The 23,784-nt window shown below is 36.9% G+C and overlaps 1 protein-coding gene across 2 annotated transcripts in view; it reads right to left on the reverse strand.

Moving 5' to 3' along the window:
- UPK1B (uroplakin 1B) overlaps window positions 1–23,784 on the reverse strand; it is a 62,417-nt gene that overhangs the window by 23,133 nt on the left and 15,500 nt on the right. Inside the window, exons 3-8 of one of the 2 annotated variants that reach the window (XM_083361898.1) lie at window positions 22,743–22,943; window positions 13,565–13,639; window positions 12,923–13,045; window positions 11,031–11,210; window positions 10,047–10,130; window positions 5,766–7,767 (exon numbers count right to left, since the gene is read on the reverse strand). In XM_083361898.1, the coding sequence (XP_083218024.1) occupies window positions 7,717–7,767; window positions 10,047–10,130; window positions 11,031–11,210; window positions 12,923–13,045; window positions 13,565–13,639; window positions 22,743–22,943 (714 nt within the window). In that variant the 3' untranslated portion in view covers window positions 5,766–7,716. Of the gene's footprint in view, window positions 1–5,765; window positions 7,768–10,046; window positions 10,131–11,030; window positions 11,211–12,922; window positions 13,046–13,564; window positions 13,640–22,742; window positions 22,944–23,784 lie in introns of those variants that run through there. The other variant, XM_083361899.1, reaches the window with a different exon arrangement.

The following is a 23,784-nucleotide window of genomic DNA, read 5'->3' on the forward strand; positions in this document are numbered from 1 at the left end:
ATTAGAGGTTAGTCCTTGATTAACAACCATTGCTTAGCCATTATTCAAAGATATGATGGATTTCCCCAGAGCTACTTGCAACCTGGTTTCAAAGAGTTTGCATTTTAGGGACTTGGCAACCTGCCTGCATTAATGGCCATTTGCAGTGCCCCATAGCCATGTGATTACGATTTACATTTTTTTGCCAGAAATCAGAGTTTATTTCTGGTTTCTGGAAAAAAAACCATCATTTGGCTAAAATGAGCTCACTTAATGACTGTCATCTTCACTTAATGACTGTGACATTTGCATAATAGCTACCACAGAAAAGGTCATAAAATCAGGCACAGTCACACGACCCATTTAACAATCACCATGAATTAGAACTGTAATTCTGGGCTCCCCTGGGATGTAAGTCAAGGGCTACCTGTATATTTTCTTGCAGTTAAGTAAAAGCTTTAGAACATTTTAAGTTGCCATTTGACCTGATTAAGAAGAAATAAAATTGGAAGTTCGTGTATAGAACTTGAATAGAAAAAGAGGAATGTAGATGGAAAACAACCTCTTATTTTTTTGCAAAGAGTTGATTCAAAACAGAACCAAACTTTTGGTCCCTAATCCATAGCCATACACATAGTGTTGTTTTTGTTGATTGAATGTCAGTGATGCTGGTGGAGGAAGGAAATGCATCACATCCTTTTAGCTTTAATAAAAGTGCAATCCAGAAATATTTAATTTTAGCAATAGGAAGATATGCTAGCACTTCAAGGCAAATACAGCAGCTGCTTAATAATAAGCCGAGGGATAAAAGACAGAACCGGGGATAAAATAACACCGCCGAAGTTTTCTGAAAAAGGAGCATTTTCTGAAAGGCAAAAGCTGAAGCAAAGAAACAAAAAACAGATGTTGAACTCACTTTCCACTGCTGAAAGAACTTGAAAAAAAGCTTGTTTTAAAAATGGGGAAAGTTAATCTCTGTCTCAGCAAATACAACGTTCATTATTCTATATTCCATTACAGTTACCTTAGGCAACTAAAGTTCAGCAAATTTTGCCCAAAGAAAAATGATCAAAAGGAATCTTATGTCTCTGAATGTGTCCTAGAGTACCTCACAGCCTTAAACCACTTGTAAAAAAAGAGCCTTGTTTAACTATTACAGAAAGAATATTCTTTCAGTAAGAACTATGCAACTCCAACATGACTGGAAAAATTTAGGTCATATTTAGAGGAGGCTGGAGTGTTGCTGGAAGTACTTGAAGAGAGGCACTTGGAAAATATTCATGAACAACATTAGAGGAATCATATTCAGGCTTGTAGCCTTCTATCAATATACTTGCCATAAGGCAGGGATTTGCAATCTTTAGGGACTTAAAGTATATTTAGAATTTGGAGAATGTTCTCACAAAATGACTGTGATACTCCTAGAAATAATGTGAAGCCAGAGACAAGATTTTTGTTTTGTTTTTGTTTTTGCTTTCAATACAGAAGCTATTATTTTTATTTAAAAACATTAAACATCAGGAGAGATGGGCAATTTGCCATGTACCACGGGAAGGAAAAACAGAAGTGCATTCTCCAATCCAGTAACTTCCATTTGTGCTGGGAAGGCAACTTCTAGAATTCTCAACCACCAGGTTGGAGTTAGCTAACATCATGAAAAAGATAGAGTGTATATGGTATAACAAATCTTTGCATGTAGAACAGTCACAAATTCAATTTCTGGCTTCTTAAGTTATAGATATGAGCTAACTAGTTAGCAGAAATCTCTTTATGAGATCCTGCAGAGAGGCCAGAATACTGTAATAACAAGTACCACTAGCTGCTGCTTGTTTTCAGCAGCTTTCCACAAACACGTAAATGTAAGATGATACCAAGAAAATTGGGAACAGCCTTGAAGGACAAGATGAAGAACCATTACTAAGGTAAAGGTCAGATAAGAGAGAGCTGAACCCATTCCAGGAAACTGATTTGAGTAATAATCTGAGATCTTCTCTAGTTCACACAAAAATAAGGATGGGAGGGGGAAGCACATTCAGACTTACAAAATTCTGTTCTATGCCTGTTACAATCAAAGTAGTGCTGACCTATGTAGCACTGGTTTCTTAGTCCGGTTTACATTGTAAAACAAAGAAACAACACTGGTTTTACAGGAAGATAAATATGTGCAGAATTGGAAATAATTGAGTAATCTTAGCAACATTTTTTTGTGTGAAAAACACGGTGACAAATTCAAACCATAGTCCTGCTCACCATGTGATAGAATATTCAGAATTTGTACGAAAAATGTATGAGAATATCTATGGCCAAGATACAATCATTGGACAAAAGCATTTCACCCCCCAAAATGGTCTAGGAGCTATTGTAGAACTCCATGAATAGGGATGCAGCAGTGTGTGTCAGCAGTTTCACCTCCAATGACAAATTTTTGCTCAATTTTCTTTTACTATTTTTGCCACTCTTTTTAATGCACTCTGTATTACAGCTGAGTACCAAAGTTAGTGGAAATGAGGCAATGACATAAGAATGAATGAAGAAATCCTGAAAATATTTTTTAGGCAGAATTGCTTTATAAATACCATATATATGCACGGATAAGTCTACTCCAGAATTTTAAACAAAATATTATGAAAAATGTTTCATCCGTGGATAAAACAACCCTATATTTTAATGTTTTAATTTTTACAATTAGCTTATTCATAGATGGGGCATTTTTCATGGTATTTTCTTTAAAATTCAGAGGTCAGTTTACCCATGGATGGACTCATTTTGAGCATACAGTATGCCACAAGATAGGAAGCATATAAATTTAATAAATAAACAAATACAGAGATTTTTTTTAAAGCATTACTGTATATACTTGTGGCAAGGCTAAACAAAACCAAATTTTGGTATGTATTTTGGAACTTAAATTTTTTAACTTATCTGTGAACATATACAATACTGATTCTCACCACTTTCTTTGGAAAATCAGTGACTCTTTTAAAGAAGCTGTTTCATAGACTTCAATTGATGCAGCAATACAAATTAAAGCAACCCTTATTAAATGATTGTTCAGTCACTACTTCAACATATCCAATAAAGGATAAACTACAATATTAACTTGTTACTGGTGTCACTCTCAGATCAAACCAAATCAAATCAAATTCTCCTTAGGGTTTTGAAAAATAACATCTCTTCCAATTATTATCCCCGCTCCTATTCTGCGTTTTAAAGTTTAGTTTTAGTTTTTTAGTTTTTATTAAATTTTTATACCGCCCTTCTCCCTAGGGACTCAGGGCGGTGAACAGGGCAAATGATAAAAGTACAAAACTACAAAAGTTAAAATAGAATTAAATTAATGCCCAAGATAAAACAGTAAAATATACAAATATTTAAAAACCCAAATTAACTCCCCATCAGGCCAGGCCAGCTTGTTCAAACAGGTGGGTCTTTAACCCGCGCCGGAAGGAGCGGAGATCCGGTGCCATCCGGAGCTCCACCGGCAGTTGATTCCATAAGGCCGGGGTGCCCACAGAGAAGGCCCTCCCCCTGGGGGCCACCAGCCGGCATTCTCTGACTGGAGGCACCCTGAGGAGGCCCTCTCTGTGGGAACGCACAGGGCGGAGGGGGGTTGACGCCGGCAGCAGGTGGTCCCCGAGGTATTCCGGACCCATGCCATGTAGGGACTTAAAAACCATCACTAAGACCTTGAACCTCACCCGGAAGACAACTGGTAACCAATGTAGCTCGCGGAGTAAAGGTGTAACATGGGAGTACCGGGAAACTCCCAAGACAACTCTCGCGGCCGCATTCTGTACCAGTTGGAGCTTCCGAGTGGTCTTCAAGGGAAGCCCCATGTAGAGAGCATTACAGTAGTCAAGGCGAGAGGTCACGAGCGCATGAGTGACCGTACACAGGGCATCCCGGTCCAGATAGGGCCGCAACTGGCGCACCAGGCGAACCTGGGCGAAAGCCCCCCTAGTCACAGCTGCTACATGATCTTCCAAGGTAAGTCGTGAATCTAGGAGGACTCCCAAGTTGCGAGCCCTATCCACGGGGGGTAACAGCTCACCCCCCATAGAAAGAGATGGAACAATTTGAATGTCCCGGGATGCCGGAATGTACAGCCACTCAGTCTTGTCCGGGTTGAGTTGAAGTCTGTTCCTCCCCATCCAGACCCGAACCGCCTCCAGGCAACGGGACATCACAGCGAGGGCATCACTGGGGTGGTTTGGGGTAGAAATAAAAAGTTGGGTATCATCAGCATATTGATGATACCCAACTCCAAAACCACGAATGATCTCACCCAGCGGTTTCATGTAGATGTTGAACAGGAGAGGCGAGAGAACCGACCCCTGAGGAACTCCACAAACGAGAGACCTAGGGGCCGATCTCTGCCCCCCTGCCAACACCGACTGCGAACGTCCCAGGAGATAGGAGGAGAACCACCGAAGAACTGTGCCTCCCACTCCCAATCCCCTGAGACGCCGCAGCAGGATACCATGGTCGATGGTATCGAAAGCCGCTGAGAGGTCTAATAGGACTAGGACAGAGGAACATCCCCTATCCCGAGCCCTCCAGAGATCATTCACCAGAGCGACCAATGCCGTCTCCGTGCTGTACCCGGGCCTGAAACCCGATTGGTACGGGTCCAGATAATCCGCTTCATCCAGGACCAGAGGGAGCTGATGCACCACCACACTCTCAACAACCTTCGCAAGAAAGCGAAGGTTGGAGACTGGACGAAAGTTGTTCAACACAGCTGGGTCCAAGGCAGGCTTCTTGAGGAGGGGTCTCACCACCGCCTCCTTCAAGACGGTGGGGAAATTACCCTCACTCAAAGAAGCAGATATCACCGCCTGGAACCAGCCTCGTGTCCTCTCCCTAGCTGGAAGCCATCATTGTAAAGCCATCATTTTAAAGGATAAATACAATGATGGCTTCCAGTCTCTCCTCAAAGGAACTTGTTTTTCCCATCTCCTTCTCTTTTTTCATTGCTCTTTCTCAAACTGCCCCAGGCTGAATACTTCTTAAAGAGTGGGAGTATTGATAGTATGTTGTGAATCCAAGAAAATTTGTTTCTCATCAGACTAAATTGGTAAGTAGTAACTCTCTGGAGCATTAGTAGCAATACCTAGGTGTATGGAATAATACTTACCTACTTACCCAGCAGCTACAGTGCCTGTTTAACCACTATAGAAATGTTGAATAGCCTTAAAAAAACAGCTCATGCAAAAGTAGGTAATGTTGAGAAGAACATTTCACACAGGAAGTTATTCACTTTGGGTGTTTTATTGAAAATTAACACATCTTCTTTGACCCTTCTAGCTGTTGTCTAGAGTAAGCCTCTGAATAATCAGTGTTATGGAAAATCCAGAAAAAAATCAACAAACTCTTTAATATATTACAGAAGTTTCCCTTTTAGCATATATCATTCAATGCAATTTGAGAGCAGTATACAGTATGATGTTGCCCTCTAAACCTTACCCCACTTCATCACATTTGCACTGGGGAAGAAAGTACATGTGGGAAATAGTTTTTGTGCATTCTATTCCTCAGCAAAATCTTCATTTGGGTCATTGGAAAACAAAATGAAAGCCTTAAAGCTATGATATTCTATTCACAAATTCAAATATTTCATTAAAAAGTGGTTTAATGTTGATACATTGAAATCAAAATTATCCTTAAGTATCCAGGTTCTGAAGTTAAAGAATCCCTTATGAAACTTGTTTCTTTATTGTTTTTTTAAATAAAATAAAGACACAGATTTGACTCAATAACTAAAGTTTCCCACTAACTTAAAAAAAATCATTTATTCCAGTTCTTCAGCTTAGGAAAACATGAGAGCAATCACTATAATGTACAATCAATATACTTGGGTTACATGTGAGACAAAATTCTATTCTTTTAACCATCTTTATTTTATTCAGAAAACAATTTATTACTAAAGGTTTGAACAGGATTAAAATATACAGAAAAGGTATTTCTTTTTGGAGCTTACATTTCATGGAAAATAATTTGCATCTTAAAATTCTCTGTACAAGGCATAGGTAAAGGTAAAGGTTCCCCTGCACATGCATGCTAGTTGTTTCCAACTCTAGGGGCCGGTGCTCATCTCCGTTTCAAAGCCGAAGAGCCAGCGCTTGTCCAAGGATGTGGTCATGTGGCCGGCATGACTAGACACCAAAGGTGCATGGAGCACTGTTACCTTCCCACCATGGTGGTCCCTATTTTTCTACTTGCATTTTTACGTGCTTTCGAACTGCTAGGTTGGCAGAAGCTGGGATGAGTAACAGGTGCTCACTCTGTTACGCGGCACTCGGGATTCGACCTGCCAAACTGCCGACCTTCTGATCGACAAGCATACACTACCACAAAAAAGCTTACAGTATGATGTGTAAACAAAAGATTGATCGTGTAATTTGTTGGCCATCTATATATTAGTCATTCATATTAAAAAAATAAACATGATTTTATGGTGAATTCTAACAAAATATATTTAATTCAAGATCCAAGGAAAATGTTAGGATATCTCTTGCATTCAATGTGTTTTCAAGTATAGTTGTTCCGCTGTGTTTGGTTCTTTTAAGAAGTCATCCTCTCTTGCAAATAACTTAGGAATCATAACAAACATTGGTAAACTGAGGATTGTATGTGTAATCAATCAGGACCAGTAAGCAGAGGTAGCCAAAAAATACTGCAAAAAACCTAGATAATCATTCCAAACAACTGGTTCAACTCTTTCTTATTTTCCTAAAATAGCCATTTCCAATAAAAGAAAATAAATGTAGCTCAGGATTGAACTGTGAGGTCCTTGGTGTTCTCTCTGCAGGTTGTTTGCTTGCAGATGTTTGATTAGCCAAATAGGTAACACCATCAGTGTAACTGTGGGGCTTGGTCCCTGTTTATATATAGTAGCTTGCCCTGCCAGTGTTGGTAGGGCTGTGGTTTTCTCCTTGATTGAAGAAGCAGATGGTTTTCTGCTTCATAGTTTGTCTGGTATTAATCCTTGTTTATTGAGTTTGAGATGCTGGAGACAATGTGTTCTGGTCTTTTTGTTTCCTTCTTAGCTTTTTAATTGTCTCTTTTGAATGTTATATAAAAGTTATAAAGTAACTACCAAAGAGAAAACCACAGCTCCACTAATACAGGCAGGGCAAACTGCTGTATATAAACAGTGAGCAAACTCAACACTCATTGGCATAGATGATGTTACCTAATTGGGTAATGAAATGTCAGCAAGCATACAAACAAGAGAGCACCAGGGACTCTACCTCTATTTTCTCATATATTGCTATGTCTTAGTATGGCCTGATTGTTACAGAACAGATCAGACCATTAGTCCAGTTTCCTATCTAGTGATTACTATAGCTACGTCTGAAATTAAGGCAATGGGGGAAGAAAATAAAAGATTAAAGGGACATCTTGAGAAGTTCCACAGGGAGAAATTATATAGATATGAACTATCTATAAGTACAAGTTTAGTGTACTGGTTAAAGCATCAGGCTAGCAACATGGAGACCATGAGTTGTAATCCCACTTTGTGCAAAACCAGTTGATGACTTTGGGCCAGTCACTTTATCTCAACCCCAGAAAAGAGGCAAAGAAAACCACCTCTGAAAAACCTTGCCAAGAAAACTGCAGGGATTTGTCCAGGTAGTGTCTGAGAAATGGTCATAATTGAATAGAAGAAGGGGAAAAAACTATATAGATTTATGGAAAAAAGCAGGAAGAACAGATTGCGAGGCCATTACATCTTTAATATTCAATTCTGCTCCAGTAGAACATCGTACAAAGAAGGACCCAAGTCTGGAAAAAAAGGAAATAATTCAAGGAGAATTATTGCCACATCTTTTTTTATGCAGCACATTTGAATAGGAGAACAGCTTGAATTTGCACAAGCACCATAATTAGGTGTGGGACAACTAACTCTGTGAATTAAGCATGTATTGTGTTCAACTCAGAACACCATACAGAAATACATATCATACAAAAATACAAGTGTATAAAATTTAATAAGCTGACAGCAAAACTATGAAAACTTCTGCAAGTAAAATAGTTCTCAGGTCTTCCTCTTTTTATGGAAAACTGTATAGACAATGAAACAGTGATATAAGTTATGGCAAGCATCTCATAAAGGCTTCCATTAAAGTCACTGCCAAAAAGTATGCACAGAAACAAATATTCAGACTGCCCAGGAATTTAGGACAACTTTGTTTCTATGCATGTTTGTGCCTGACTGTGACAATGTCTAGGCCAGAGGTGAGAAACGTTTCCTGTTGACAGCCACATTCCTTTCCAGATACTACATGCCAACATTAGGTGTGCCTGAATCTAGCAGTGGAGAAAGCCAAGCCAAGCTCAAGTGACCAGGGATATGCTTTTTCTTTTTCCTCCCTGACCAGGAGGCTGCTAGAGCAAGGTCTTTTTCAAAGTTGGTAAGAAAAGCAATTAGTTTTACTTGCATACACAGAGCAAGGATCTGTGGACTGTAACTCCCAGATTTCCCCAGCCAGCATGCATTTCTGTCAGTAGAAATTCTGGGGAATTCTGAGAGTTGTCAAATTTGAAAAAAAAACATTGATTGATTGGTTGAAATATACAAATCAATATTTTAATCAGGGCAGGGAAAAACATATCTGTTTAAATATAAAAGGAAAGGTTGTTTTAGGATTTCAGAATTCTCCACATTGCCCTGATTATTGTTAAATTCACCTCAGTGAAGAGAAAACAGTGAGAAAAACATCACATTGATGTCATGTCAAACAAAAAGTAAGAAAAAAAGAGCAAGGGACCTCTCAGAGTTTTTTAAAGGTCCTGGGCTAGACAGAGAACACACTTCATTAAAAATCTGAACTGATTATTTATGGTAGCCCAAGATGGGCCATCATAACTAATCCCACATATTCAAGCATTTTAAAAGGGAGAGACTGGGAAAGAGGATTCTGGATTTACTTTTGAGTAACACTGCTGTCCAATTTCTTCTAGAATAAGGTTTGGGAAAATAAGAAAAGCTTCCCTTCCCTTCCCTTCCCTTCCCTTCCTCAATTATTCTGCTATAGTGCAGTGGTACCTTGGTAGTCAATAACTTTGAAACTCATCAAACTTGGTACTCAATGGATTTTGACACAAAACCTTTTCCCAGTACTCATTGATTTTTGTTTTTGTTTTTTTTTTTTGTATTCAATGCATAAGCTAGAACTGTTGGTGTTTGGCTGTCATTATACTTTGTATAAATTTGTTTGATACTCATTCTTTTTGGACTCATTCTGCCTCTTGGAACCAATTAACAATGAGTACTGAGGTACCACTGTATTTATTCAGATGAGAGTGAGAGAGACTGTCCAGCTTGCCTCAACCAACTGATGAACTTTAGAATTCATATTCCTGTTCAGCCTGGCTATCCCTAGTCCAACTCCAACATTATTTAAACATCCTAAATATTCTACTATGCCTGTCATTCAGGTGACAAGGTTCTATCATGTTTGTCCACATGCCTCTCGCTTGCTGATAACCAGTCTTCCTGCATTTATTCACATTCTTTTTATTGCCTTCCTAGAGGTCATTTTTATATTTGAACTGCGGCTTGTTATACTGGTTAAGGGAGTCTGTAAACTCAGATAGTCATTGCAGTGTCCAAGAAGGACAGCACAAACAAGTCATACAGTATATTACAAACAAGTTTTCCCTGTTATGAAAGGCTTATCTGACCTTAGCTGGCTCACAACATTAAAACTGTGAGTTCAGTCCCAAAACACTGGAGACTTTTTTTCCCCCTGAATTAAACTGTAATCTTTTGATATGGCTTGTTAAAACCTAAGCAATATACTACCATTAGTCTCAGCAGTATAAGCAGGTGGGCCTTTGATAGAAGTCATTTACAAACATAATTTAATGGAACAAAAAATGATAAGGAAAAGACATTCACTAATAGGACCAAACCTTTCCATACAGAAGAGATAACAAAATGAAAAAGTAAAAGAACAAAAAAGTAAAAGGTTAAGTGCATGGCTTAAAATTAACACTAAAATGCACATTAAAGACACTAAATCCTGAAGCCCAACAAATAAAGTTCTGTTGATACTTACAGTCCAGCACAGAATGGCAAATCCAAACCAGGCAACGCCCCAGGCATGTCTGTTCATGGGGCCAACAATAGTTTCAAAGCAGCCCTAGGGTAAAATAAGGGGAAGAGGATCGGCTACAGGCAAATAGATCTGGTTGCTAAGCCTTCATTCAAAAGAAGGATTGATGTAAATTAATACAGGCAAGATTTAATGTGAATTTGTGCCTGCCTGATTCATATGGAACTAGAATGAACTTACATGTCAATACTGGTAGTTTCCAGAATTGTGCAATATGGCTTGCAACCCATAAATATGTGCACAAAAGTGTATGTGGAAGGTAAAAAAAAAGTATTCCTGGAAATTGTTTGCAAACTATGTTCCCATTAACAAAAGTCCATACAAAAAATGTTCATTTTAGATTGAAAGTTGTATAAAAAATGTTAATGAATTCTTACACAGATATTTTTATGTCAAATTTGAAAACTAAACATAAATGAGCCCAAAAAAGCCACTAGTAGTAGTGCCAGTACCTTTCCTCCTGTTAACAGTTGACTGGTATCCTCAGACTGACACATTTTAAGATGGCTGCAACAGCCATCTCTGGTTTTTCCTAAGGATTGCCTTAAGTAATGACATAGGCTAGCTAGCAGTAGTAGGCCATTCTGGAGATTTGCATGCCTAACTCCCCATGAAGCAATTGCTCTTGCTGAAGGTTTGGGAAGGCAGAATGTTAAAGGTTGAATTATTTTGGTTTGCAGCTGCCCTGATTTGCTTCTTAACACAGCTGCTTCATTTTAACTTATGGTAGGGCTGGTCCTCTCTGACATAGTAGTTACTGGGAGGGGGTGGTGTAAAAGAGGGAACACTAGGAGAAGAGGAGCATTTCAGCCTACTATAATAGGAGAAAATATTGGTAGCATTGAGCACCCCCTTAACATTTTAGAGAAGACAAATATCAATGAGTATTTTGATTGCTGCAGAATAAAAATAAGAAGAAATTCTTACTCCCTCGTGGTAATAGCCAGGCATTCCTAATTTGCAGCCATCCAAGCTAGTTGCTTTTCCTAGGAGATCCATAACACAGCACTGTCGTGGCCAGGGAAAATCTGCATCATTGTTCACCGTCCGAAAAACGGAGGTATATGTTTGCCAGTCGTTTGGACCATTCACACCACAGCATTTATTCTGGATTTAGGAAAGAAAAATGCATTTGTTGGGGTGCAATAAATAGGCCACTACACTTGTCATTTTAAAAAAGAAAGAAAGAAAGAAATTGTAGCCAATTTACTTTTTTTTTACTAAAGATATGAAAAAGATTTATATCCAATGAACCAGCATCAATTTTACAATGTTTCACACTGTAAAAACACTGAAAATTGTTGGTATGTTGACAGAACTGGATGGAGTACAAAACGTACATTAAGGAATTCTGATTTCCTCAGATAGATAATTTACCGGACATTACAATGAAGTTTGGAATCATATCACTGGGGAAAAAGTAGTTTATATTTTTCAAAAACTTCCCAAGTTTTGACCTAGCTCTGCATCATCCCATAACTTTAGTGAAATTCATATGAAAATGTTGCTTAAGATCAAGACAATAAATTGATAGGTTATGACAATTATTCAGAACAGTTCTCTTTTGACAGTAATCCCTGATCAGGACTCTTTATTCGATATGCACTGTAACCATATTCTACCAAATATAGTTATAATTCCCCTTCACAGTTTCTTTATGAACCCAGAAGGTTGAGAATAGAGTCAGAAAGCATGTTTTTATCTATTGGCCAGGCTTACAGTATTTGAATGCCTGAAGATGGCATTTGTATCTCCAAAGCTCTAAGCAAAACAATAAATGAAGATTCAAGCTGTTCAGAAATTGTAAGTAGTGATGTACTACAAGCAATTTCTAATCCTATGTGTGTTCATTTTTAAATGACCTTTCCACTCAATTGGAGTAATGCATGATAGGATTATAGCTACAATCTCTTTTTTAAAATTCCACTTCATTGCCAAGCTCAAGAAGCAAAAACCACATAGATTTGAGAACGATGTCTTAAATGCTACAAAACACAAAGCTGAAAACTGTAAGACCAACTTTGAAATGTGTTCTTCCCATGATCTGCCCATCTGGTTTGTGATGAGTCTGTTCACACATACTGAACTTCTCCCCTATCTGCTTCCCACACTACCTCAGGCTTTCATGCTAACAGTGTAAGAATCTTTTTCCCACTACTGAAAGAGGCACATTTTTTTCTGAACTTCACATTTAGCCTTAAAGTGATTTTCTGGGACCCTTACTCCCAAACTAGAAAATAGCACCAATATTATTTTTTATTTAATAGAAGTCAGATTTATACTTAATTAAAATTAAATTAAAACTGAATTAATTGAAATGAAATATAGTAGGCATGCTATTCTCTAATATATATATATTTTACTACGTTTGGAGTTATGTGGTCCTGAGACCTCAGTTGTGCACCCGTCTTCACTACTACATTTTTTTTTGTTTATATCTAGAAAGGATCTTGATGTCATTGAAAACAGTAAGCTTTAACGAGTCAATGAAGAATAGCCACAGAGAGGTTAAATTCAATGGCTTTGTATGGCTGTTTAAGACACTTCCCATTGAAAAAAGTTGAGATGATAGTGCTCAGCCTCAAAGGTATGATAAAGAAGGGTTACAAACTATCTTAGCATTTGACAAAAATATCACCAAAAAATATTAAGGAAGCCAAAGTTTTTTGCATTTCATTATTAGAACACAGGTATAATATATTTGTCACCCAGAGAAACACATCCATTTATATGAGAGCTCTATATATTTCTGGATTATTTAGAAAAATATTCTTAAATGAGAATCAAGTATTAGTCCCAAAGTAGTATAATAGTCTTACCTGCAACATGAGACGATTCCATGTTCGGGTAATACCTTCACTCTTCCATTTGTCATCATTGTTGAGTGGGTTTGGATTCTGGTATTTTTCCAACATTTGCTTCATGAAAAGTTCACTTGTAAGCTAAATGGTAATGAAAGAGAAGAATATGAGCTTTTTTCCTATTTGGAGAAGTCACATCCTTGATAACATCTAGCACATACATCTTAGATTTTTTTTAAAACTACTTAAAATTAAATATTTTCTTCCAGTAGTACACGCTGACTAAATTTAAATAACATTAACTCAGGCTTAACCCACAAATTCCAGTTTTTGGTAGACTACTTCACCGAGTAACTTTAAGGAATTCATCTGTGATTAGGCTTTATTTTTTTTAAAAAAAAGAATTACAATATCATTAGCAAATGCGCTTGCTAATGAAGTGATTCTAATCAACAAACAAATCCCCCCGCCAGTCCACAGACGTGGTAGAAAGATTTCCTTTCCCCTAGATTAAAATAATGAATTAAAAACTTGTTCATACCCTATAAATGTGCTGCCCGACCTTCAACATGTTTGCAGAAATGAATCCTTCCCCTTTTAACCTCTACACTGAATTGCGAGCATCTGAGAGAATAGACACATCACTGGCAGAATACTCACGAAATCCCGATGCACTGTTGCTGTGATGCTTGAGGCCACTTCAAAGGCAAATACAATCATCATCAGGATGATGTACTGAACACAAACAAACAAAACACACGTGTCACAAAGAACATTCAATGTACTTCAATCTCAGCCTGAGTGCTATAACACTCCTCCCCTGAAATCTGTCCTGTTTCTTCTGTTTCTTTTTCTTTCATCCTTTAGTTTCCTAGAAATAAAAGCTTGGGAAAGAAGCAGGAATGGCTTCTCAAACAACTTTCCGCTAAATTATTTGTTCATATATTGTTCATAGACTTCTATTGAAAAAGCCACCACACAAAAGCATTCCGATTTAAAAAATGATGGAATCAAAGCAGGAATAAAACAACAAGAATACAATAATTTGGAATAGCATCTTGCAATTCTTTTTTTAAACAACAACAACAACACAGTTTAGGAACCAGCTACATTTTTCCTGGGAGCAAGTTCCATAAATGGGGCACTATTATTGAGAATGTTCTACTCCTGTTACCATGTTGTACACCAGCTAGTGGAACCAAGACAAAGACTCACCAACCTACTTTAGTGCATGTGTTAGACGGTATTGAATTGACAGACCTTTAAAAACTTTTTGTTACTTTTGTCTGCAAAAGTTTATTGGCAGTGAACAGAATTATGTGTGTCCATTTAATTACTCTGCTTAACAGTCCAGGAAGCTACCAGCCACAGCTCCTTGTTAGCATTAATTTGCTATACTGAGAATATACAGGTTCTGTTCAACTTACAACCCATCATTTAGTGACCATTCAAAGTTACAATAGCACTGAAAAATTAAGTTGCAACTGGCCCTCACACTTATGACTTTTGCAGCATCACCCCGATCACATGATTAAAATTCTGGTGCTTGACAGCCAGCATGTAATTATGTTGTTTGCCTTATCCTAGGGTGATGTGATTACCATTTGCAACTTTCTCAGCCAGTTTCCAAAATGCAGTGGGGAACCTGAGAGTAAGCTGGATTTGCTTAACAACCACAGGACTCACTTAACAACTGTCTAACAAGTATGGCAAAGAATGTCATAAAAGTGGGTAGAACTTTGTTAACAACTGCCTTGCTTAACAAGAAATTAGAATTTCTGGTCCCAATTCTGGTCATAAATTAAGGACTACCTGTATTCATGCAAATTCAGCATCAAGGAAGATCAGTCCAATTGGGTGCTTAACCATAGCATATCTTAATGAAACAGCAATCAATCTAATTAACAGAGTGGTGTCCAAAGTAAAACAGTAGTTGGAATAACAACATAACCACATGTTATTTTATTTCCCTTCTGTCAATTTCAGTCCTTACTATGTTCTGACTGCTTTATAAATTCAATTCTCAGCGTGAACCAGATTCTTTTTTTTAATACAAGTTTTATTAATTTTTTAGTTTTACATCTAATTATTTGTGAAGCAATACGGTGGTTGGGTAGTTAAAAGTAAACAATAGTAAATAACTAAGTCATTTATAGATAGGTCAATTACATCAACAAGAATTCCCTCTCCAATTCCCTTAGTTATGATAGCATAGTCAAACTAATCAAATTAATACATTTCTAATTATAACACAATCAATTAGAGCAATTTTCAATATATTTCAGTGCATTCTTATGTTATAAAAATTTATTCTATTTAACATCTTAATAGTTCACCAATTATTGAAAAAATATCTTTTGTTGTATCCTTCCAAATTCTGTAATATAAGTCAATTCTAATAGCTAACTTTCCTTTCCTTTAAAGGTCTAAAAGTTAAGTATAAAATCAATATGTATCTTTTAAAGATTCCCCTTAGCCCATTAATAAAATTTTTTAGCTCTATCATTACAACGAATATATTCTATTTATCATCTTAGCAGTTCATTAATTTTTAATATAATATATTTTATTATATCATTGCAAATTCTGTAATATAATTCAAAGTTATGTTCTGATAGCTAATCTATTTCATCATATAGTAATTATCATATCTGAAATACATACATATTCTATTTGTCATCCTTACAATTCATCTATAGTTAACAAAGTATGTTTTATTGTTGGTAGCTAATTTTCATTCCCTTAAAAATCTAGATCCTAAATATAGACTCAGTTTATATCTTTTAACAGTTCTCCTTGGCCTGTTGAGAGAAGAATTTAAGCTTTATTACTGCAAGTCTCAACACTTAAAGCAGAAAAAGAAGAAACTTTTGTTTTTTAAATCTAATTCTAGCTTTCTTCTTGTGCCAGGCAGGCTTCCTTATCATTGCCTTTAGCTTCTCAAATGTGTCTCCCTTTCTTCCTACGCACATTGTTTGAATCCAGGGAGACCATCCAGTTATCAATTTTTCATAGAGAGTGACCCCTTTGTAGTCATTAAATTTTCGTTCCAGTAAATGCAATCTCCATGTTTGGCATAGTGCAGTTGTCATTAATTCAATCTGGTCTTCTTCTTTCAAATCCATCTGGCTTAGGTAAGAGGTCATGTCTGATATTGTAGTTATTGGTTGGTTGGTTGGAGTCTTGGTGTATTGTATTTGAAGGCCTTTGGCATCCTCCATCTTAGTATTGCTTTCTTTTGCTTCTGTTGCTTGTTGGATTGTAGGTTTTATAGCTGAAATCGAAGTTTGGCATCAAGGCTCTCAGTAGATTGTACTTGTTGTACTTTAAAGTCCCCTGTTTTGTTGTTAAATTCCTCATCCTCTGCTCATTTTTGTATTGTCAGTTCATCAATTGGAGTAAGACTCTCATTTGGTGAGTTTGTTCTGTCAGATTTGTCTTTAAGTCTGGCTTTTATTTCTGCAGTCATTGCCAAAATTGTATCAAGTATGGGTTTATAGTCAGGTGGTGGAATATATTCTTCCATTTCTTTAGTATTTTACAAATAGGCCTTTAGTGGAGGCTATTTTAATAAAAGTCAATAAAAGTCCACCTCCACTATTCCTAAAGGTTGTTGTCAGTGCCAAGTATTCCCACTTTTTATCTTTAAAGATAATGTCAAGGACAAATTTGTTAGAGCCAGATCTCAGAGTAAAAAAAAGGTTTACTTGCTATACCAGGTTTCGCCACAAGATGTCCTCAATAGCATTTACAGTCTTTTTGCAGACTAATATAATATAAGTCTTTTATCCAATTAATTCATTTTTAGTAGTAAATAGGGTAATAGGTCCCCATAAAAATAAGCAAGAAAAACTTTTTAGTGGCCCAAAAATTTCAGAGGTACAGATAGGGTTGCTTAGTTATTTAGCTTAGTCATTTGATTTCTTTTGAGGCTTTAAGGTTGTAAATCCCCAAGTAAGCAGTCACCGATCTTTCAAGAAGGGAGGAAAAGATTTTCAAGAAAGTCCCACAGGAAAGTAATCAGGGAAGTAAGAAGGGTAAGGTCTCACCCAAATCCTCCAGATTGCTTTGTTGCGCTTGATAGTGATTTTGGCTTTCGGCAGGGAATGGCTTAGTGATTGGCCATGTTAATGGCCGATCTCTTCTTCTTCAGGCCAGAGGAGTAACTCCGGATCAAACGGAGGGCTGCTGCCCTTCCACGATCGCAGAGAGATAGCCTCCTCACAGAGGTCACCACTCCAGGGCAACTTTTAACCCTTTGCAGGGTCCTCTGAGGAAGAAAGACTGGATGGCGGGGGGGAGCTTCTCCCGGCACATCCACCAGTGCTGCATGCGCAAACCGGAAACCCACGTGAACCAGATTCTTGACAATACAGTCACAAATGAGTAACCAGTTGTTTACTGAGCTCTTTGCACACCATATTTTCCTTTGCTAATAGTATGGGCTGGAAACACTGTGCTCAAAATCATATCTGATCTACAACTACTTCAACCATACCTGAAAAATGAAACGTTTTTCCTATAGTAAGATATTCAGGAGCTACAAAACATACAAATCCATTCATTAACCTGTCTATTAAAAATAATATCCACTTGCAAAATGTAGCATTCTGTGATTATGTTATCCACCAAACAATACTGCCTATTATACAAATAATAAACCATTCCAAACATTATCTGGCAAATACACAGTGAGAACCATCTTTTGCATTTGTAGGACAGTATGACCTGCAAAATCCATGTCAACATGTTATGATTGATGTCTTTAATGAAGCTTGCCTTGCCCGCTACTCTGTCTAATCTATTCACTGCATTTTGTAAAGCCTAAAAGCTCTCATGCATTGAGTGCTAATACTGATTTTCTCCAAATTCTGGGTATTCTAATGCCAGGGATTGTTTTCACCATTAGTTCTTGAAGTAGCCTCCTTATGAACAGCAAACAGGATTACCTTGACCATTCAAAATGTAACATGAACTCGCATTTTGTTGAACTAGCAAATCTAAAGTTTGAGACAAAAAAACTTTAAAAAGTCCTACCTTAAAAGAAGGAGAAAATGCAACAAAGGAAAACAATAAAAAAGGAAATAAATTTGATGTTCTTTAATCTTAAAGAGAAATGAGAAGGATCTATGTAAATATTTCATTGAAATTTCTGCACAGAAGGATAATCTTAGGAACAGTTTTATTAATATACTTAAGAAATTGTGTCCAAACATGGATATACTGTATCTATCCCAATTTATATAATCCTTCAAGGCTCTTCATTGAAGTGCTAATGATTTGAGATAAAGCTATTTTCTATCCTTTTAAGACCATTTTAAATGCATCAGTTTTCTGATGTTTTGAAATAAACCTTGCTGCTACCAATAAAAACTCAATCAGTCTTATAGTGCATCATTTTCTATGTCTAAAGAAAATTGGACATAAAATCAACAGGAGGGTTTATGCCAAAGTTTGCTAAATAATTTTCCTGTTTTTTTGCAAAATATTTTCACAAAAATTAAAAACTAGTTGGGCATTGTCCTACAACTGGCATTGTATAGTACTCTGCTTAATATACACTAGAAAGTTTATGGTTTATGTAGTATAACTTTAAAGGTAAAGGTAAAGGTTCCCCCGCACATGCGTGCTAGTCATTTCCAACTCTAGGAGCTGGTGCTCATCTTCATTTCAAAGCCGAAGAGCCAGCATTTGTCTGAGGACATCTCTGTGGTCATGTGGTCAGCATGACTAAACGCCAAAGGCTCACGGAACGCTGTTACCTTCCCACTGTAGTGGTCCCTATTTTTCTACTTGCATTTTTTTTACGTGCTTTCGAACTGCTAGGTTGGCAGAAGCTGGGAAAGTAACAGGCGCTCACTCTGTTACACAGCACTCAGAATTCAACCCACCAAACTGCCGACCATCTGATCGACAAGCTCAGCGTCCTAAACAACTGAGCCACCGCGTCCCTTAGTATAACTTTACTGCAATATAAAATTAACTATTAATAATTTTCAAGATTAGTTCTTGCTAATTTACTAAAGCTTAAAAGGCATTCTGCACTACAGATTCCAATACAATTCAACATGTTGAAACTTTGTCATAATTTCATTACCCCGTGGACTTAAAATAAAAGTTTTATATAACATGTAAGTTATTTTAAATGAAATATGTTTTATAAGTAAATATGTATTTACTATTATCTTCCCATTTCTTCTTTTAATTGAAAAAAATAGTTTTTCAGATTTCATATTCCTAAGTATTAAATGTATTAGTTACTAAGAGTCAACAATGACCTGATGGCACTTAAAAGGTTCTTCTATGAGGTATGTATTTAGACATACTTTGTCTAATACAATCTACTATAGAGGTTATTAGTTTCTAATCTTTTAAATCACATACCACAAGCATTTACTTTTGTATATCTGCAATACATTATCCTAGCTCTGGAGCTGCTTTAGGCAACATCAGCACACTTCAACCTAGAAAAGATTATCTGTTTCTTCTGAAATTACTGTTACATTAACATTTGAATCCATTTCAATGCTTTGTAACTACCTATATTTATTTCTAAAAAAATCTTGGGGTAAAAGGAAGATAAGGTCTCCCATAATAATAACTTTATTGCTAATCTCAAGATGCCAAACTGTTTTTCCATTTGTACTTACAGCAATAAGTGGACAATTCTGCTAAGCTGTAGTTTCTTTATACTTTGAATGTCAAAACTGAGAACAGGCTATGTGTAATTGGAATTTACTTCATGTACTATTGAGGAATTACTAAACCCTGCTGTTTGTGAAAAGGTTATTTTCCTACTAGGGTCTAAGCTTTTTTGCTAAGAGTCTATTAAGAACCCAAGCATTTCTTGGTAATTTCCAATTTGACTTTTATAAATTTCAGAATAATTTGCCATTTTTATTATAGTGTGTGGGATTAGATCTTTCAGAACCACTAAACTATATCTTTCAAACATCCTGGAGCACTGGGGAACTCTCAGAGGATTGGAAAAGAGATGATGTAGTTCCCATCTTCAAAGAAGGGGGAAAATGGATCCAGGAAACTACTGACCTATCAGCCTGACCTCAATACCTGGGAAGATTCTGGAAAAGATAATCAAGCAATAAATCAGCAAACACCTAAAGGCAAACAAAGTCATCACTAAAAGCAAACCTCAGTTTCTCAAAAACAGATCAGGTGACAAAATTAGTGGACCAGAGGAATGCTGTGAATATAATTTACTTGGACTTCAGTAAGGCATTTGATAAAGTAGACCACAACCTATTACTTGATAAGATAAAAAAATATGGGTTAGACAGCATCACCACCAGATGGATTCGTAGCTGGCTGACTGGCCATACTCAGCATGTGGTCCTCAGTGGAACTGCATCTACATGGAGGGAAGTGTGTAGTGAGGTGCCTCAGGGCTCTTCAACATCTTCATCAATGATTTGGATGAGGGGATAGATGGGGAACTCATCAGTTTTGCAGATGACACCAAGCTGGCAGGAATAGCCAACACTCCAGAAGATAGGCTTAATATACAGAAGGATCTTGACAGACTTAAACATTAGTCACTATCTAACAAAATGAAATTCAATGGTGAAAAAAGTAAGATTCTACATTTAGGGGGAAAAACTCAAATGCACAGGTATAGTATACGTGATACCTTGCTCAATAGAGGGATCCTGGATTCCTAATGGACAGTCACTTAAATATGAGCCAGCAGTGTGCTGCAGCTGCCAAAAAAGCCAAAATAGTGCTAGGCTGCATTAACAGGGACAGAATCAAGATCACATGAAGTGTTAATACCACTTTATAATGCCTTGGTAAGGCCACACTTGGAATACTGCATCCAGTTTTGGTCACCATAATGTAAAAAAGATGTCGAGACTCTAGAAATAGCACAGAAAAGAGCAACAAAGATGATTAGGGGACTGGAGGCTAAAACATATGGAATTGGGTATGTCTAGTTTAATGAAGAGAAGGACGAGGGGTGGCATAATAGCAATATTCCAATATCTTAGAGGTTGCCAAAAGGAAGAGGGAGTCAATCTATGCTCCAAAGCAACTGAAGGCAAGACAAGAAGCACCTGGTGGAAACTAACCAAAGAGAGAAGCAACCTAGAACTAAGGAGAAATTTCCTGACAGTTAGAACAATTAATTAGTGGAACAACCTGCCTCTAGAAGCTGTGAATGCTCCAATACTGGAAGTTTTTAAGAAGAGACTGAACAGCCATTTGACTGAAATAGCTTAGGGTTTCCTGCCTGAGCAGGAGGTTGGACTAAATGGCCTCCAAGGTCCCTTTCAACTTTTATATTCTAACTTGAGAATAATATCATGATAGAAATGAATTTCTCAATTGTATAGGAAAGTTGTCAAAATATATAGGAAAGTTGCTTGTTGATTTATTTATCTATCTTCCATCCATCCATCCATCCATCCATCCATCCATCCATCCATCAACATCTTCAATTCATTTGGCCTGTAGGCTGTATGTGTATGTATGAATTATTGTGTTGTCTATATCTATATCTATATCTATATTGAAGTAGATATTGATATAGATCATATAGATATCAATATCAAACATATCATGTAATGCTAATTCTGTGGTGATAGGTCCATAATCTATCCCCAAAAGTTTTCTGGAAGAGCCACTTATTGACAACTTTTTGTAAGACCATAAGAATGGGAGGCAGGATATTCAATAGGAGAAAGCCCAATAGAAAATGTCTACTGTAAGGGTCCCCCAATCATGGTCATAGTAGATAAGTACTCTTGCAGATATTTTTTTCAACATTCAGGTTGGGTTTTCAGAATTTACCTGGGGAAAAAAGATACCCAAACCTAAAACCATATTGGAATAAAGTTGGTGACTGCTATTTGGAATTGCACTCAGAAATATACTGTTAACCACTGCAACTCTTGCAGAAAGGGTGTAACATGCAGTATCAAAACAAAGAATGAAGTGTGTGGGCTATTGCATTTTGGAGCAACTGAAATTTCTGGATACTCTTCAACTAAAGTTCATGTAGAAAGAATTACAGTAATCTAGATGAGTGATTGTTCTCAGGGCACCCTATTCCATGTAGGACCACAAATGATGCATCACCTGAAACTGGGCAAAGATCTCTTGACCAGGGATCTGTGCATCCAAGAGGAACCATTCCACCTCAGATTTTAAATATGAGAATTAAAGCTGGTAGAGTCCTACAGTCCATTTGATTCTGAACTGACAACTTCTCCATCTTTCTTAGATTTTTATCTCTAGACCATGATAGCCCTCCAGCCACTAGGTCAAGACTATTGCAAAAATTATGTAGCTACGGTATGCAGTTCTGATCATAATCACTTTCCTCTTGCCCTATTTGGTTGCATAAATATGCCTGAAGTCAATCAAAAATGTTATTTAACTTTTAATTGTACTGAATGGGAATATTTTCTTTCTAAAGAAATGTGGATATAATCCCTTTGATAACAGTCTCATCCTAAAATGACAAAACTGAAGACCTAGAAAAAAAATCATTTTTTCTTTTTTTATTCATGTCACAGTGATTGGCAGGAAAGCATGCAAAGATACCTTTAACCAAAAGGTTTCTACTTCTAACAAACTAAAACTGTCATTATTTTTTTATTTGTGCAAGAAGTGCCAGCACACATAATGATTTCAGTCTCTGAAACTCTGCAAACACAGTATTTCCTTGACAACCTATTCATTACTGTCTCCCATGGTATTATCACTGTTTCAGAAGTCCCTTTGCACAAAAAGCACAAGAATATACCAACATATATAGCTAGCGAATGTATTTCTTAGTTTGTAAGATCACTAATACCTTTTGTTGCTACAAACTTACCACTAATAGCATTGTCCTGCTTGACTTTATGACACCAACGATACCGAGAACAGATACACAAAAGAAAGAGAAACCAGTGAAAATCCCAATCCAGGCAGCACCATAGATATCATCATTGTCCGTAGCTTCCAGCAGTGGATATAGAGAGTTTTGATCAGACACGAAGAATATACATTCAGCCATGAGTGCGAGGCCACAACACTGAAACCAGAGAGACACATGAGTCATTCCAGAACATTCTCAAAATGGTTGCATTCATTTTTAAGGCAAACATCTGAGTCAAACAGAATACTCTGTTTGAATCTCATGCTTCCTTCTTTCACAAAAAAGGATACTCCAGATCAAAAAAAAATACTTATAGAAATTTGTAACTGGAGCATTACAGATATCTTGCATAGCTTCCATTCTTCTAGCTTCCAAGTGTTTGCTTCAGTTCTGGACTCATTTGAATGGAAAATGATTTTTCCTCAAACTGGTGCCAATTTCTCTTTAATCGCCATTGTGTTGGTCACATGACACTTATCCCAATTATATTTTCTTTACTTTACTTATTACTTTTTAGAAGAAATGCTACTTTTGTATGCTTTGATTCAACAAAGACATTTTCTTTTTGATTTTTTTATAAGAAAATGGAGGAGTTATTTCTCACTTACAATAGGCGGTTATTCTTGTCTCCTCAAATGAAAAGCACATTTGCATTTTTTACATTTCAAAGTAACGCTGAATTAGGAAATACATAGTATACATCCAGGCTTATACACACACATAGACACACACACACACACACACACACACACTCCTAATCCTAATATGCCATTTAAACTATAGAAACACATTAATCAAAGCACAATAATATAAATGAATGAATGAATGAATGAATGAATGAATGAATGAATGAATGAATGAATGAATGAATATGTTTTCCACATTCAACTGTTATGTGTAGTGTATGGATTTTACAGCCTAGCATGGCTGCTCTTCTTCTGGCATGGGCCAGAATAAGGAATGAGAAAAAAGGGGTGGGTGGGAGAGAAGCAGCTTC

This window comes from Vipera ursinii (assembly GCF_947247035.1).
Source record: "Vipera ursinii genome assembly, chromosome: 4".
Classification (NCBI taxonomy): domain Eukaryota; kingdom Metazoa; phylum Chordata; class Lepidosauria; order Squamata; family Viperidae; genus Vipera; species Vipera ursinii.